We start from the raw sequence: 18,195 nt of genomic DNA, 5'->3' as shown, positions 1-18,195 counted from the left end.
ACACACTCTTTTTATAAGATCCAGCAATCATGTTCCTTGGTACATACCCAAAAGAGCTGAAAACTTACATCCACACAAAACCTGCACATAAATATTTATAGCAGCTTTATTCATACTTGTCAAAACTTGGAAGCAACCAAGAGGTCCTTCAGTAGGTGAATAGATAACTTCGGTGCATCCAGACACTGGAATATTATTCAGTGTTAAACAGAAATGAGCTATCAAGCCACAAACATATGGAGGAAACTTAAATGCATATTGCTAAGTGAAAGAAGCTAATCTGAAAAGGTTACATACTGTACGATTCCAAGTACATGACATTCTGGAAAAGGCAAAACTAAGGATAGAGTAAAAAGATCACAGTTGCCAGGAGGGAGGAAAGGATGAAATAAGTGGGAGACGGGCTCTTTGGTGACACTGTTCTGGATCATACTGTAATGATAGATACATGGCAGTAAACATTGGTCAAAAATCCACAGAACTCACAACACAAAGAGTAAGCTCAAGTGTCAAGCATGGACTTCAGTCAATGATAATGTATTGATATTAGTCTATGAATTGTATCAAATAGACCACACTAATACACGAGTGGCGTGACAGTAATCGAGAACAGGAAACTGGCGGTGAGCGGGGTTCAGGGGAACTCTGTACATTCCACTCCATTTTTCTGTAAACCTAAAAGCTCCAAAAAATAATAAAGTCTACTAATTTAAACATTTAAAAAAGTTAAGTGAAGATGTACTGAAATAAAAGAGGTTAGCTGGGGCTTCGAAGTACCTCCTTACGAGGAACCTTACCCAAGCTAAGCATCCCAGAAGCATTCACTACATCCCAATGACTGGAAGGACCCGTCCGTTCCCGGAGTGCTCCCTCCCCTACAGAGGCCTCTTCCACGTTGAAGTCCACCTGCCTACAAGGAGAATGGAGGTTCACTTCCTAAAGTAAGATGGGCAAATACCACTGAGAGCTTACCGAGCATCCAGAGGCAAGGAAATCCAGGAAATGGAGCATCGAATTTACAAGCAAACTTCTTTTAGGCTCAACAAGAAACCCATGAATGAATAGCAGTCAGTCACCTTTGGCTCAGGAGGTTAATCAGCAGGCTCATTACCAGAAATCCCTAATTAACTTCTTGCAGGGGAATTTCCTGGCTAACTGGTGTTGACTGTAAAAGCAAACCCGCCTCTTGACAGGCCCATATGTTAATGTACTATTATAAAAGTTCAGGGTAGTTATTACTGAGTTGTCACAGGCCCATTAATTATCCACTATACTGTATTTAGCTTTACTCTGGTAAATCTTTTTTAATTACCCAGCCTGCATTTACAGAGCATCTTTATTTAACATGCTCCCAACTCTGTTTATATTTACACCTTTGCCAATAGCTCATTAAATATAATCCTTAACCAGTACTATCAAAATCTTTAGTGAGGCCCAGCCAAGCCCACTAAAAGTCCTTTTATTTCACTCCCTCATAAAGAGCATTTTAAAGTCCTGAATATTTTTCTCCTCACTTTTTCTTCTCCCTGCCTCCGAAGAGTGCAGGAGACTTCCCCCTCCGTTATTTTCAGACCCGGTCAGTCTTCCCCACTGCTGCGAGGCGACTGGGAATGCATTTCTGAAGGCATCCCCTGAGCCTTTATTCCCCAGCAGGAGTCCAGATGCTGAGGAAAGCACCCAAGGCCCCGGTTGGTTTGGCCCCAAACTCGCGATGTACCTGCTGACTTTCTTTCCCGCACAACGTACACTTCAGTCCTTTACAGAACACAGCATAAAGTGTCTTCCCCCTTCTCTCCTTTCTGCTTGGAGTTCTCATAGGTCCCACCGATATGTTACTCCCTTCTGAAACCTTCCAGGTAGAAGTCCCCTATGCCAGCCCTACCCTCCCAAACAATTTGGTTCCTACCACTGGTGATGATGCTTGACCCCCTGAGGTATAAATAACTATAAGTGAGAGGCAGAGAGTGTGTTTCACGAAACTTGGTAAGCTCAGAGCCTGCACAAAGTGAATGTTCGATAAATATTTATTACAAGAATGAAAAAGGCATTTGACTCCAGGCTATCTGAGTTTAGTTACATCATCTCTGAATTTCCCAGCATATCCTAACCTATATAACCACATGATCAGGTGAATACATAAAAGAAAATCGTGAAAACTAACAGTAGTATAGATATGCATGTTTCTTAAAGCACCTTACTTGGGGTAAAAAAAATTCAATAAATCAGAACCCATTTCATGTCATGAACATTAAAAACATTTGGAGCCCTGGTGAGTGTGGCGCATCCTCTACACCAAAATGTTTCGGGTTCAATCTCCACTCAGGGCACATACCCAGGTTGTGAGTTCACTCCCAGGTCGGGGCATGTTCAGGAGGCAACCGATCGATGTTCCTCTCACATTGATATCTCCCCCTCTCTCTCTCTCCTTTTCCTTTCTTTTTGCCTTAAAGTCAATTAAAAAGAAATTTAAAAAGAAAACATTTGGAGATCACGCAGTCTCTTGGAAACACTATACTCTGCAAAGATGCCATTGAACTAAAAAGAAACACACTACATATGTTTTATGAAATGCCTCCCCAAAATAAGTTATAAAACTGCAGTTGAAAAGTTCTTTCTAAGCAAGTCATATCTACTTTGGGGGAGCATCTTTTAAATAGGCACAAGGGAATTATTTTGATTTTTAGAAATGAACATTTAGAATTGCTTTTATAAGGACTCTGATTCTAAAGATTTAAATTGTGTGCATTTGAGAATGAAAATTTCAGCTGAGTCTGATTCTGAAAATGTTGAACTGTGTGCATATGAGAATGAACTTTCTAGCACTTGCATATGCTGGACTGTTATAGAGTTGGTCCTCTGAGCTAGGTCTTAGGAGTTGAATTTGAAGTTATGTCACGTAGATCCTGCTGCTAAAAGAGGGGCTCTGCCTTGCATCCCTGTAGATGAATTCCTAATTTATAAACAGATGTGGGATAGAATGATAGTATATGCAAAGCATGACTGCATGCAAACTGAGGATATAAATATGAGTTAATTACACACTGTTCACATGGGACTGAAGCCTACTTAATATTCTTTAGTGCTGTGATTTCCCAATGGCAATAACATGTATTTTGCCACTAGGTACCAAAAGAAAGTGACACATTATAGATAAAATTGACTCATAATCTGTGCTTGAAGTTTGGTATAAAATATCAATCTTGAGTAGTTTATTGGAAACCTAGCCCAGGTCAATAAAACATGAACATTGTTCTCCAAGTGGCTATGCATTTGGTGTGTAAAAGAGGCCCTGGCCTGTTTGGCTCAGCGGTTAGAGCATCGGCCTGCGGTCCGGAGAGACCCGGGTTCGGTTCCCGCTAAGGGCACGTACCTCAGTTGCAGTTTGTTCCCCACCCTGGTTGGTGGTGCGGGTGGCAGCCACTTGATGTGTCCCTTTTACATTGATGTTTCTCTCTCTCTCTTCCTCTCTCTCTCTCTCCCACTCTATCTGAACAAAAAATGGAAAAATGTCTTCGGGTGAGGATAAAAAAAAAAAAAAAAGAGTTCATATGCTCCATTTATGTTCCATGTTTCGTAGAATTATAGATCTGGAAGGCTCTTTAGAAATTATTTGATGTCTTCTACCCATCATTTTATAGTTGAGAAACTACAGCAGAGTCAAGAATAAAATCTGAACTCCCTTTATCAAGTGTGGCTCTCTCTTTCCTGGTAGTCAGAGGAGAATCCCATCATTGGTCTTCACAAATTCCCACTGATGTCAGTAAAATTGAACACATGGCAGTTTGCAGCACAGTTTCGGTCTGAAAGGGCAGGAATGCTTCTCCAGACGATCCTCTTGGATTAATCATGGAGCGGGAAGACTGGGCAAAGCACACGTTGGAAGCTGAAGTCATGAATGTGAGTGCACTTGCTGCTGAGTAGCTGTGTGCCCCTGAGCCAGGCTCCTCCCTTCTCTGAACCTCAGTCAGTTCCTCTTCAAATGACAACTATAGTATCTCCTGGAGAGGCTGATGAGAAGACTGGGTGGTTTAAGATGCATGACTGTGCTTGGCAAACTCCAGTGGCACCTACAAAGGGTTAGTCTTTATTGTCATCATTAAGTACTATTTAGTAAACCACCAAATAAGCTCAGCCTGTCATTAGGCCTTAAGGAAGGCAGGAAGCGGGGAAGACAATGCGTTACTCACACTGAGGGTTTTATTTCCCAAAGAGTCAGTTTTTACCAGTAGGTAATCTTATTCGCAAAAGCCATTACGTCAACCTGCCTCCACAGAGCCACTACTCACTGTGAGGTTCCCTGGTGACTTCTAGAAAAGTCTCATCTTAGTATTTTGAAAACAATTCACCTTGGATTTCCCTCCTCTCACTTCTCAGGAGGGGAGCTCTAACATTATGGAGAACGGCTCTCTCCACCAGAAAAATAATGCAAACCACATAAGCAGTTTTAATTTTCTGGGGGTCACATTTTAAAAGTAAAAGAAAAAAAGAAGCAGCAGGTAAAATTAATTTTAATAATATATTTTACTTTACCTAATATATTCAAAATTTTATTAGATCAAGATATAATTTATATAAAATGTATCAATGAAACATTTATCATCCATGCCCCTCCTCTTTAATTTCCTACACTAAGTCCTCGAAATCCCCTGGGTGCCTGACACTTAAAACACAGTTCCACTGAAAACAGTCACATTTCCATTGCTCAAAAGCCATGTGTATATAGTAGCTACCATAGTGAAAAGCCAGGCAAGTCAAGAGCCCAGCAGGATGACCACACCCACTGATAACGCAGACAGAGAAAAATTAACTTGGTAACTCTCCATGGAAACACTTAAGGACACTAAAAGAAACAGTCACATACTAGCACACAGATAAGGCAAGAACTTTAGCAACAAAAGTGACAGCATAGCAACACCAGCTGTTGTACAAAAGGGAAATTAGAAAACTACTACTTTGAAATGAAGCACTTCTGGGAAGGTCATCCTTTTCTATTTTGTTTAATGCAAATAGGAAAACTGATGCTACAAATACACATTTTATAAGGCACCATTCTTATGATCTCTTTATTCTACAATACAAACAGTGACATATTTTGTCATACTGTTGAATGTTATATTTCTCATTTAAGAGGATACCAGTAAAGTATGAAGTCACGCTGAACTATTATCTTTTTTCCCATAGGACAGCCTGCCTTGTGGGCCCTCTGGGTCACTGTGAGGAGGTGGATTGAATGGAGCAGAGTGTGCATTGAAATCCTTTCTTATTATTGTACAAAAAGGCCCTGCTAACTCCTGCCTAGTTCCATTTTCTTCTATCCCTTCCTTGGTTCCTCTTCCCCAGGGTAGATACAGAGGCTAAAGGCAAGGGTGGGGGATGCCTGGCTACCTGACCTGCTGTACCACTGACACATAGTGGTGGAATGGCCCTTATTCAACCTCGTGGCCGCTTCTTTTTCACAGAAGTGTGAATAAGAAAGCCACGGCCAGCCCAGCTCCGCCTCTCTGGGCAAAGACTGTTATCCTGATGTCTTGGTAAGGGTTGTCAGCCCTTCATTCCTCTTCTCATTCTCTGGCCTCGGGTCTGTCCCTCTGAGCTCAGTACTTTCCTCAGTGTCCACCTACGCTGAGAAGATGTGGTCCTCCCACCACCCACTCTCTACTTCATCCCACGTGACAAAATGGCACCAGGCTTGAGTACAGTGTACAACTGTGTGAGGTGAGCAGTCAATGTGCTGAATTATTTTCGTAAAGATCAGTTGTAAACAATAAAACCATAAAGTGATGGATTTCTAATAAACATTTATTAAAATTTTTCACTTCCTTTACCAATGAAAAATGTCATCATTTTCTTTATAGTATGGTCTATGAGAAGGTTCCTTTGTATTTTTGTGTGTCTAACCGTGACAATTTCTAAGCACCAAACATCACTATCAACCTGCGTGAGCTAACTTTGGTGAGAAAGCCAGTTAAAATGTCGGGATCAACCATATTTTCCATTAATGTCCAGCTCAATTAGTCTCCCTTAATCATTGTAGCTGAAAAACAGTGCTCCTTCTTCTATAGCAGAGTAGATGCTACTCTGCTTCTCAAACTTTGATGTGTTTACTAATCTGTACTAATCCCTTGAGGAGCTTGTTCAAATGCAAGTCATGAGGCAATAGGTTTGGGGTGAGCCTGGCAATCTGCATTTCTGAGACACCTCCCAGGGATGCAGATACTGTGGCTCCAGATCCTACTTTGACTTGCAAGGCAGTAGCTCTACTCTCAGCCTGTCATCAGACAGATATGATGGGTATGAACGCGACTTGCCTCCTTTCCTAGACAGCGACAGCATACCCTTTTTACTATCAATTCCTTACTCTGATTTTAAACTGATGTGTGTGGAATCCATGATTAAAAGATTATCACTGGTCACTTATTTTTTTGTTATGCTATTCTCAGCAACTGATTAGAGTGACCTAGTAGTAATCTAGTCAATGAACTACTAATGAATTTGCACATCAATAGCGGTTGAGTAAGCACCTTCCTTTAATCCCAGCTCTTTGCCATTCCCACAGTGGATGACCAGCCTTAGCTTTGGCCTTACTCTCTCTCTCTAACCAGGCAGAAACTATATAATAGAACATAAATGAAACAAATTTCCTTTTAGTTTTACATTTTGAAGCATGAACATTATGATTTGATTTTGTAAAGCCCTTGAATTCGTATTCTTACCTACATTTACTACTAGCAAGTTTGTTATTAATTTTACTTTTGTAAAACAGGAAATCAATTGAGGAGTTGAAAGTCTATCAAAATGAAAGAAGCCTTTACCGAGCCCTTCCCGTGCCTTCCTAAAGGACCATTTCTTCATTGTTGTGTTATATCGATACAGTGATTATGCCATGTAAACTGACGGCAGTTATGGGGGACCATTTTGCTACAATGACTACCTTTATTTTGGTTATTGACTCTCTGCTACTGAAAATGACCTGAAAAGTGAAGAATTCAGCCCAAAACGAATATCATTATTCAGGACTATTATCTGAGCTAGAGAGAGCAACTCAGACTGCTTTTTACATGGATGAAATCTCCAGATTGGTGGTTCAGAAAGGTGACTTTGTCCTTCTTAAATAGAATGTACTTGATGGGAAGTCAAATCAAAGTCATTTAAAGTCTTTTACACTCCTATTCACTATAGATCCAAATTTTTCTATATATGCATGATTTTCTGTTTGGTTAATCCTCACCCACCTCACACACAGCCCACTGTTCTGTTTATATAAAGGACTCCCTTGACAGGAAAATAGGGCATATGCATAAATTAAACAAAAAAATAGAACTGATTCAAACAGCCTCTTTGTGAATCATGAAGATGAGAAAAGAGGTGACACGCTTCAGATAATTTTAAAACAAATACTTTTTTTAAAATTTAAGAATCTGAAATGTTGTCATGGGGTTGAAAATTGTACATCCTCAGCCAGGCCAGTATGGCTCAGTGGACTGAGTGTCATCCCACAGACTAAGAGGTCCTGGTTTGATTCCAGATCAGGACACATACCCAGGTTGCAGGCTCCATCCCCAGTGTGGGGAGTACAGAAGGCGGCTGATCGATGTTTCTCTCTCACATCAATATTTCTATCTCTCCCTCTTCCTTCCTCTCTCTCTTAAAAATCAATATAAACATATTCAAAAAGAAAAAAAAGAAAATTGTTAGGCTCCACAACAGATCTCTAATACCCTAAGGATCCAGCCAATGCCCATCAGGAAAGAGTCATGCTTTGTTCTCTTGTTCTAGCTGAGTGTAATATATCCCTATTCTTCAACAAGTACAGCCCTGGATACAGGATCATTGTATAGAGTTTAAATTCGATTTCTAGCACATTAGGTCAGTGACAGTGTAGCCTAGGACAAGCTTTTAATTTCAAAGCAAATCTAGCTGACAACAGTTTTTCCATTGACATAATGAATGGCTCTTTTTAAGCCTGTGAAACATTGTTCCCATTTGCTAATCAAAGCTCTCCAGCTGTGCTTACCTTACTACATGAACTATAGAGATGGCAGTTTTGGCTTCTATATGGTATACATATCTTTGAATCGGTGATAATGTTAACACTGTTACCATCAGCTTCAAATACTTAGATATTGTTTTTGTAAGAATGGTTTCATTAGATTATAACTAAAATTCATAAGTGACACAAATATGTTGCATTATACAAATAAGCTTAAGATTCTCTTTTCATTTATATATAATATCAGTTCCTAGGGATTAGGCACTAATATTACCAAATCTGGAAAATCCTTTGTAGATTCCCCTTTGACTTACAGAGAAACGCTGTAACGGTAGCCTTTGAAGAATAAATGCAGAATTTCTGATGCATATACTCTGGGGACTGGGCAAACAAAAATAATTTATAAGATCAGGATCAGAATTTTAGAGCTGCAAAAACACTTGGATATTATTTTTTTGACCAATCATTACATCATACATATAGAAAAATGACACTCAGAAGAAGGAGATTGAAAGGAAGTCTAAACTGTGTGGGGCCCTAAAACCTGTGCTACCTCATCTACCATGTTGTTACAGGTAAGTCAGAGCAGTTAGCTGACCTGTCTGGGGTCTGAACTATGGAGCTGCCAAATAATCTCTCTCACTGCTCATTTGGTCTAATTCCCCATAGGACAGCTGCCTCTCTAAACAAGACCCATCATCGGCATTCTAACTATGATGCTTTCCCTCATTTTAGGATTAGGACAGATCTAATGCTGTCGCACAGACCGCCTCCTGCCTCCAGGGAGTTTCTGGACCGGATTTATCTCCATTTTAACCCTTCCTTAATTTCCCTTGCAATCAGTAATCAGTACCAGTTTTACCTGGCATGAAATTAATGTTTTATGGTGATAAGAATTATGGTGATGCTGATGGTGAGATTAATTGTGGGAGCTACAAACTTTCCTCGAGTAGACAAAGAGAAGTACCCCAAATACCAAGCAAAACTCTGGACATAAGTATATTCTCAAACAATCAGGTGTAGGTAAGAATTAAGGGAAAAATATCTATCCCAGATCTTCTCCAGTCTGGCTTTTCTACCAGCAAGAACAGAAATGCCAAATTAGGATTCTAAATGCATCTTTCTCAGAGAATAATTGGTATTTTGTAAAATTTAGCCCCACTTCCCTAATGCCAGTAATAAAAATGAGCTGGGTGATTGGTCATATCCTTTCTAGATAACACTGCACCTTTTCTGATTCACTGTACCATTAGAAACTCAAGAAGCAACCAAGCAGCAAGTTCAGCTACACTCTCATAAAGAAGAAAGAATAATTCCTGGGCCTCATTCACAGATCAGTAAATATTCACTGGGCATGTATTCCTACACATGTAAGTTCCACACCCATGAGAATACCTTGTTGAAGACTTGCCACGGTCCTCCTTTCTGACCAGTTACAAAGACACCATTATATAGCTGGAAGGACGTCACACTGTGGTGGTCAGAATGATGCAATGCCATTCAAAAGAATATTTCCTCTTGGGAGTTATTGAATGTGTTTTTCCCCGAAATCCAGCTATCTATTACTATACACTATTTTATGAGATTACACTTGGTAAGGACTTTCTCATGACTAGCACCACACTGCATCATATATTTGATAATTCCTGGTATTGCTCCCATAGGCTTAGTGTGTGTGCCATGCAAATTCTAAAGCAAGTCAAAGAATCGTGCTTAGTTAGATTAGCCAGTGAGCCATCTACAGGGGATCGTTCTATGTATCTGTTTCTCAGTGACTGATGCAATTTAAATTCATAGGTAGACTGTTTCATTCAAACTGTAAAATACAAAACCTATTTAATAGCAAGTTGAGTACTTGGATACTCAGACATTAAGGAATTTTTGTAAGTGACTGAGCAAAGACCTTTAAAGCTACTGACCCAAGGATTTGTAGACACTGTTCAAAAATGATAGCATACGTTTGTATAAATATTACTTTCAGCTCCTCTGTGGAGTTAATCTGCAATTCCGTTGTGAAGCAAACAGTGTATATATAGTTCAAGTGAATGGAAAAAATTACAACCTTTGCACCTCTTATTGCAAAGGTACTGAAATATACCATAGATTTATGCATATTATTCCAACTCATACAGAAACCCAAGTCAATTCTCAAAGGACTGTCTGATTGTATGTGGATTTATGTGTTAGCTAAGTCAGAGATTTAAATATCTAGCTCAGCACTCAAGGATGTTGCATGGATTTTTGATGCTCCACTGAAGATACTGGGTTCATAAACCAATGAATAGATTTCAAAATGACACAACTCCAGTGTTTCAAGCAAACTCCCACTTCTACATCCATGAAAAAATGAAGGTTAATCCACTTTGTTTAGAGCAGTACATAATTATGGAAACTGTCAAAACCTCAGAGCTGGAAGGTGATCTTGTTCAACCCTTTGTACGACAGTTGAAGTCTCTTCTTCTGCAACTCTGCCTACAATTTTCCAAACAATACTCAAGACATTTCAGTGATAGGAAACTCACTGCTTCTAAGGAATCTTAATTGATCTCAGGATCCCTTTGACCACTTAAACAATTCATCCTTATATTTATTCAAAACTTCTTCCTGTAGGTTCCATCCCTTATATCCCAGAGCTTACAGAAAAGTCCATTGCCTCTTCTAGGTGACAATCTTTCAGTACTTTCTAGAGAGCTCTCAAGTTTGTAGGATCTTCTACCTCATCATCTGCAGGCTCATCAAACATTTCTCAGGTTGCTTTTCCTCCTCCCACATCAATATTAAATTCTAGTATAGAATCTGTGCAGAACTATGGGATATAAAGAGAAAAATATTTAAAATTCTCTGTCTTAGTTTCCACATATGCAAAATGAAAATGCTTCCTCACAGATTATTCTGAGGATCTAAAAAAAAAAAGACATGGAAGCAATCTGAAAATTGAAAAGTGTTACAAAAATATAAGGATTAAGTTTCTACAGACTAGGAAACCTAAATTTCAATAAGGTAAATATCACAGTATCCTAAAAAAAATTTCCAAAAAATAGCAAACTAAACATTTCCCAAACATTTACCTTAGTATAAATACAATTAAAAATTTCAACCAATGTATTTTTCTGAAAATAAATAAATAAATAAATGTTTGCACCATGTTGAGCTCATTATATGTCCCAATTACATCCAAACTCAATCCCTTTAAAATCAATACACTTTTGTGAACTGGAGATATGACTGAATTAGAGGGGAATTGATGGCATATCCTCTGAAACTCACGACTTGTTGCCATTCTTTTGGGTAAAGCCTCTTGGCCCTTTACAACAATCCCTTCCCCTTATAACCTTTCAGTGGTTCCTCAATGCCTTCCGAATAAAATCTAAAATCCTTTTATTGTCCAGCCCAACTACTTCTTCATTCTTATCTCTAGGTTCTCTCTCTCACTTGCTCTCTATTCAAAACACACATGCCTTACTCTTTCTTGCTCCCTCTTTCACAATAGTCTTACCAAAAGCTTTGCATTCAATGCCCCACTTTATTCAGACAGCAGATGTTCTTATCATTCAAACCTTTGCTCAAACGTTCAGTATTCTAGAGAGTTTTACTTGAACCACTTAGGTGGTATGAGTTTTCTGTGTCTATTACAGTGCTTACTTATTTCCTTGCATTGAAATTGTTTGTTTACTTTTCTGTCTTCCTCGTCTGACAGTACATTTCTTGAAAAATCTGTATTTTATTTATTTTGGAATAATTAGTAACTAGCAGTGTCTTGCACAGACTTGGTGCAGTAGAGGGAACACAAACATACAGAAAATGACCATTCAATAAACTCAGAAAAGGGTACCAATCTTGCCTGACCTATATGTAAATTTAGAACTAACTCAGAATCAAACAGGTGAGCAATATGTTCTCTATTGCCCTACCCATTCCTTATCTCTAGAACCTCATTATCATTTGCAAAGCACTTTCCAATTCTTCACATACATTATACCATTTAATCATTAATGCTACTACAAGATCACGTTGCTTGGCTAGGATGTAATACAACAACCTCAGCATGTCCAAATGATACAGTAAGAGCAGTGGACTTAGAGTCAGGCAATCTAAACTCAAGTCAGTGTTCTGCCATTTAACTACTGGCGTGTTATTACAAAGATCTCCTAACTTGTCCAAACCAAAGCTCCCTCTCCCACTGTGCCATCCTTAGCCAAAGTAAATGGTCGTTTTTATACATATTGTCTTTATTATCCAAGCTGGCAGCTGGACGTAGCTAACTGAGCCAGAAGGAACATACACTTTAGGGTAATCAGGCCTGATTTTGACTCCTAGCCACATTGCATTAATAGTTGAGTGATCTTGTGCCAGTGGCTTAATCTCTCTGAAACAGTTTCTCATATACAGATACTAATGCTTTTCTCTTAGGTTACTTTAAAACTTAGATAAAATAAGGTATATAAAAGCATTTGTCATCAATAGATGAGTGGATAAAAAAGCTGTGGTACATTTACACAATGGAATACTATGCAGCTGTAAGAAAGCAAGATTTCTTACCCTTTGTTTCATTTTTGTTTTGTTTTGTTTTGTTTTGTTTTTGGTACATGCCCATAGTGGGAACCAAACCCAAGACTCTCTGGTTTGTAGGACCACACTCCAACCGCTGAGCCAAACTGGCCAGGGCGAGATCTCTTACCCTTTGAAACAACATGGAGGGACATGGAGAGTATTATGCTGAGCAAAATAAGCCAGTCAGAGAAAGACAAGTACCACATGATCTTATATGAACTATCATGAACAAAATAAGCTGTCGATCAAAATAGATCCAGAGTCATGGAAGCAGGGAACAGACTGATAAACCTCAGAGGGATAGAGAGTTTGGGGGGAGGTGGGAAGAGATAAACCAAAGAACATATATATATATAAGCACAACCAATGGACACAGACACTAGTTTGAGGAAAATAGGAGGGGAGTGGGAGGGGGAAGGAGGAGGTCAATGGGGAAAAGGGGAGGGCATGTGTAATACTTTCAACAATTAAAAAAATAAAGTGTAGATTTTTTAAATACCATATAAAATTATTACTACAATTCTTTTCTGGCCAAGTTTAAGAATGTCATAGAACAATGTTTCTCAAAGTGCTTTGTGTGCCATATCAAGTACCAGTTATTGACAACTGCACATTAGCTTATTAAAGGCTCTGAGAAGTCCTGCTGTAGAGAGATCTGTTTAACTCTGTTCAACCTGTCATTTCTCTAATATATTTGAACACGGGACACATGCTAATACCTTGTGAAATATCAAGCATGAGAAGAGCAGAAAATCTGCTTTTTCACCCCTATGACTCTCATGACAGATATTCAGAAACAGAAACCAAACTAGTAAAAATAGTACATACTCCCCCACTTTACCATCAATTAATTCATTGTATATAATGTGCCTATCTGCAAAAAATAAATAAAAACAACTAAATATGTAAATACACACACAGGAGAAATTCAGGTAGAATTTTAAGAATAAGTCATAAATTCTTAAGGAGGACATCTAGAAATAATTGATCATGGGTATGAAGACTAAAGACTGCTCTGACTGAGCACTTGTAATTTCCACAGCTGAACTACACTCTTAGTAACTTCTGAAATTATGTGAAATTAACAAGAAAGAAAAATACTTTCTCATTCATTCATTGGCACTATTCCTTTAAAGGCATAACTGCTCTTTTCACATGGAGCAAAAGTTCACTTCATTATTTCAAATGGCTCTTTCCCAGCATCAACTCCTATGACTTTAAATGCTACCATTAATTTCCCATTAGTAAATTTTAATTAAAATAAACATGTATCATTGCTGTCAGCAGTTAAATTTGTAATAAATATATAAATAAATGCAAATCTGTCCAAAATGTTTAAAATAGATATTTTTGAACAAGCAAACACTTTGATGTATTTCAAAAGATTTTATCTACAGTAAGCTTTTAAAATCTGGCCCTTACCTAAAGTAACCAGAATTTCATGGATATACAATGAATAGTTAGCAACTTGACTAAAATCTATTCTATTGATTTTAGAAAGTAGCATGCTAAAACGAATAATGACCTCTGAGCTTTGAACCATTCAGTACCCTTGTGTTTCTGCAACATCTGTGTGCAATGCATTGAGAAGAAAAGTTAGGAGAGGCAGAGGGATGCTTCTAATTTAAGAAGTCATGGTGGCTTAGCCCAATAATCTGAAATTAATTTCATTTTACTAGTTTATTATCAAAGATGCATCTATCTCCAAATTTCCATTCAAATATTCTACACTTAGAGATGATGAAACAATTTAGGATGCATCTGAATGTTAAATTCCATTAACTTTCTGATCCCATTTCAATTTCCTACATGAAGCTAAAGTTTTGTTTTATTTTAAGAAAATGAGCCTAACTCTCACCGATTATGCTTCCACCAAGTTACTCCACCACCCCCCAGACATCTTAACTAGCATCCAAGAACAGTTAGATTAGATAATTCAAATTTACACATTAAACACATTGTTCTGAAATGTAGATAAATGCCTAAAACTATGTCCAACAATACTTCCTCCCAGGTGACCATACATTAGCAGAAGGAACTTTAAAGCCTGTAGGGAAAACATTGTAGAAATGCTTAACAAAAAAGAGTCACATGTGACCACGTTTGTCTAAGGGTTGGGTCAGTTAATGCATCTGTCTGACAGCCTGTGGTTTCCTTTCTGCCTCCAGCCTTACCTTTCCGTCTCTCCTCTCCCTTGATAGCTTTTCTCCATGGCCAGTTGACCCAGAGTCTGTGGATTCATTGAGATGTACTGAGTCCTTTTTTAACTTATTTCCCACTTTCCACATTTTATGTCCTGAGATAATAAGCATCATTTTTAAATGGGAAAATGTTTGATTCAGAGGCCTAGTAAATATAACTGTAATTAAAACAACTTCCTCAGTTCATAGCATTTGATAGCAAATTTTCCATAAAGTATCAATCAGTAGGAAACATGGATAGTTCTTCAGTTCATAGAATTGAGAAGGGTTTGCATTATATACACAACTCTAGAATTTTAAACGTGATTGAAAGTGATTTCCAAATCCTGCACAAAGTTTGCAAAAGTTAACCAAATGCAATGTAAAGTTTCATTTACCACATTATCAGATTAAAACTGCTAATCATATGCATCCTAGCCACAAAAGAATTTTGGTAATTAAATCAAGCATTTGAGTTTTTCATCAAACTTGAAGAAAAGCATTAAGCTGTAATCTTCACAGTAGTCAACCATGGGAAATACAGCTATCACAATTAACTGTTATTTTATAAAGTCCTTTGAGACCAAGATATGAAGTTCTCCGACATCAATTTGTCTGACTGATTATTATACATCACTTTCCCAGAAAGTATCTGCTTAAAAATAAAAGTTTCACAATCTGAAAGATCACTGTATATGGCAATGCTTGCACTACTTTACAAAGCTATGGTCCCAGGAAAGGTTGCAAAATAATCACTGAACTTACTCTTTTTATTGAAAATAATATTGTTCCTCATAAACAAAAATAAGTTTTTCGTTCTGTTCTACAAATTCTGAGTTGTTTCTATCTCAGCATAGTTATTGATTAACTTACCATAAAGTTAATCTTATCACTTAGACATAACTACATGTGACATTGAAAAGGACACTAGCATAGAAGAATGTAGTCCCATGCCGTGCACTTGCTAGGAATTTTCCTCATTTTACTTATACTATATACCTACTAAGTCATTTTAAACCCAAAAAGCTCTAGAATGTTACATCTAAATCCTTTGACACAAAGCATTTTTGTAGATGTAAAATACTGTTTCTAATGCTTTAAAAGTCCTAGCAACACATTCCTGAGCATACTGTTCCATTATATTACTAAATCCAGGCAGTGACTGCTAAATGATGGTTCCCTCTGCCCAACAAGTTTAGCTTGTATTCCAGTTTGAAAGTGGAAGTGGTATCCATGTAAAGAGACTTGGTAGAGAAGGTGACAGAGAGCAATGCAGTCAATGAAGATGCCAAGTAAGATTAAAGTTTACAAGATGCACCACCCCTTCTCTGAGGGTTCCTAGTTATATGAGAAATTAGATAAGAGGATATTGCAAGATAATCAGAAGGTGCATCAGAAAAGTAAGGCTGGGTCCCATAAAGTGTACATACTCGTTTTGGGAGATAAAGAGATATGGGTAGTCTCCAAAAAAGGCAACCCATGGCTCTACTAAGCTCTTTACTTGGAGCACAGTACTTCTCTAGCAGTGATAAATAAAATGTGGGTACTTTTCAGCAGCAACAACTCCCACCTAATTAGAATTAGCAATTTTTCTCAGGGAACAAAAGAAACCATCCAAATTGTAACATACACCTCAAATTCAACATAATAAAAAAAGGATTTTTAAAGGATGTGACAGGAATCCTCTCCTAATAACTGAAACAATATCACCAAAAATGGGACGGAGGAGGATTGTAGCATACAAAGAGAGATGCTAGTAAAGCAGAGTGGGAAGACAGAGGAATGAGGTGATCAAAACCACTTTGCGGCTTTTCCCTTGTTTCTCACTTCTCTCCCAACCTAGGTTGTGATCACAAATTTTAAAAATGCAAAACCCAGTTAAAAAGAAAAACCTGAAAGAATATGATTAGGGTTACTACCACAGCAACCCTAAATGATTTTCGTGCAAAAGCAAAGCAGTGGGGATGTAGTAGAAGCAGCAGCAAATCTCCCTCTTCCCCCACCCCTGCCTGATACGGTACCTCCAGATTTGCCCGAGTTGCAAGATGTGGATGAGTGACTGCAGGAGCCAGATGCAGAAGGAGCAGGAGGCAGACCTGTGTTTGCCGCTGGCCCCGCTGCTGTTGCTGCCACTGTTGGGAGCCGTGATGTTGCTCTTGCTGGCATTGGATGCTTGTCTTTGCGGCGTGGAAGGACGAACCTCACCTTCAGCGGCTGCAGAACCACTACTAACCAAGGTCTTGCAATCGGCTCCGGGCTGCTGGCAGCTGGAGGCAGCGGCGGCTGTGGCGCTGTCCTCGGTGCTGAAATCGTGCACAAACCAACGGAAGCTGAACACTTGCACCGAGAGCGAGCCAAGCACCACGAAGAAGAGCGTGAGTCCGAACCACCAGCGTTGGCCGCGCAAATAGTAGTCCACGGAGAGCCAGATGTCCGTGCCCACGTCCGCGAAGTACACAGCAACCGCGGCCAGGATCCAGAGGCAGTCCCACAGCGAGTAGCGCCGTTGCTCCCTGCCCAGGCGCAGGCACAGCGCCGCGGAGCCCGCCCCGCCGCCGCCGGGGCCACCAACGCCGCCGCCCGGGCCGCCAGAGCCCCCCGAGCCGCCGCCCGAGCCGCCGCTCCCCGCGCAGCAGCAGCAGCAGCGCGAACAGCCACCGCCGTCCGGGCAGCAGCCGCCCCCAGCCGCCTCCTCGTCCTCGGCTCCCGACCCCGACGGCAAGCCCGAAGCCAATCCCTGCACCGAACCCGAGTGGTCCGAGTTCTGCAGCGGCGTGAACGCCACGTCGTTGCTCTTCTTCATTTTCAGCCTCCCGTCTGATTTAGCGGCCATGATGCCTCCAAACCGGAGGAGAATCCTCCTTTATCTGACACCTTTCCCCGCTGTCTCCTCCTCCCGCCACCTCCTCGCCTCGCCTCGCCTCGCCTCGCCTCGCCTCGGCTTCTCTCCCTGGCGGCGCGGCTCCCCCTCCTCCTGCTCCTGCGCCGGCTCGCCTGCCGCCCGCCGCCCGCCGCCGCCCGCCACCGCCCGCCGTGCTGGGCGCTGGGCCGGGCTAGCAGCGCGCCTGGGGCCAGCAGGAGCGCCGCCTGGCTGCCTCCACGGAGCCAAGCTGTTCGCGGCGCCCCGTGCGCGCCCCTGCCCGCGGCCCGCGCTCTTCGCCGTCCCGGCCCCGCGGCTGCCGCCCGAGTCGCCGCCGCCGCCAGCAGCAGGAGCAGCAGCGGCCGCCTCGGCGCTCCTCGGACATGCACATTCCTCTCCTCCCCTCGCGCGCGCTCCCTCCTCCCTCTTCCTCTCCTCCACCAGCTGACTCCGAGGGAGAGGATGACCTCATCCCTTCTCTTCCAGCTGCCGCCGCTCCCACCCCGGCTCGGGAGGGGCAAGAGAAGAGGAGGGCCCGGAGGAGGGGCTGGAACCGAGATGAGCGGGTGGGTGAGGGGGTCGGGGATAGCAGTTCTGGGGGCCGTGAGGGGCTG

At 40.7% G+C, this 18,195-nt stretch overlaps 1 protein-coding gene across 1 annotated transcript in view; it reads right to left on the bottom strand.

Annotated features, from left to right (window-relative positions):
• The window catches only part of XKR4 (XK related 4), a 466,849-nt gene extending 449,269 nt beyond the window's left edge, over positions 1-17,580 (bottom strand). Inside the window, exon 1 of the mRNA XM_036264370.1 lies at positions 16,743-17,580. Coding sequence (XP_036120263.1) covers positions 16,743-17,554 — 812 coding nt within the window. The 5' untranslated portion in view covers positions 17,555-17,580. The remainder of the gene's footprint in view (positions 1-16,742) is intronic.
• Between the last annotated feature and the right edge of the window lie 615 nt (positions 17,581-18,195).

This window comes from Molossus molossus, unplaced genomic scaffold (genome assembly GCF_014108415.1).
Source record: "Molossus molossus isolate mMolMol1 unplaced genomic scaffold, mMolMol1.p scaffold_m16_p_16, whole genome shotgun sequence".
NCBI classification, from domain to species: domain Eukaryota; kingdom Metazoa; phylum Chordata; class Mammalia; order Chiroptera; family Molossidae; genus Molossus; species Molossus molossus.
This window is presented reverse-complemented; position numbering and strand designations above follow the sequence as displayed.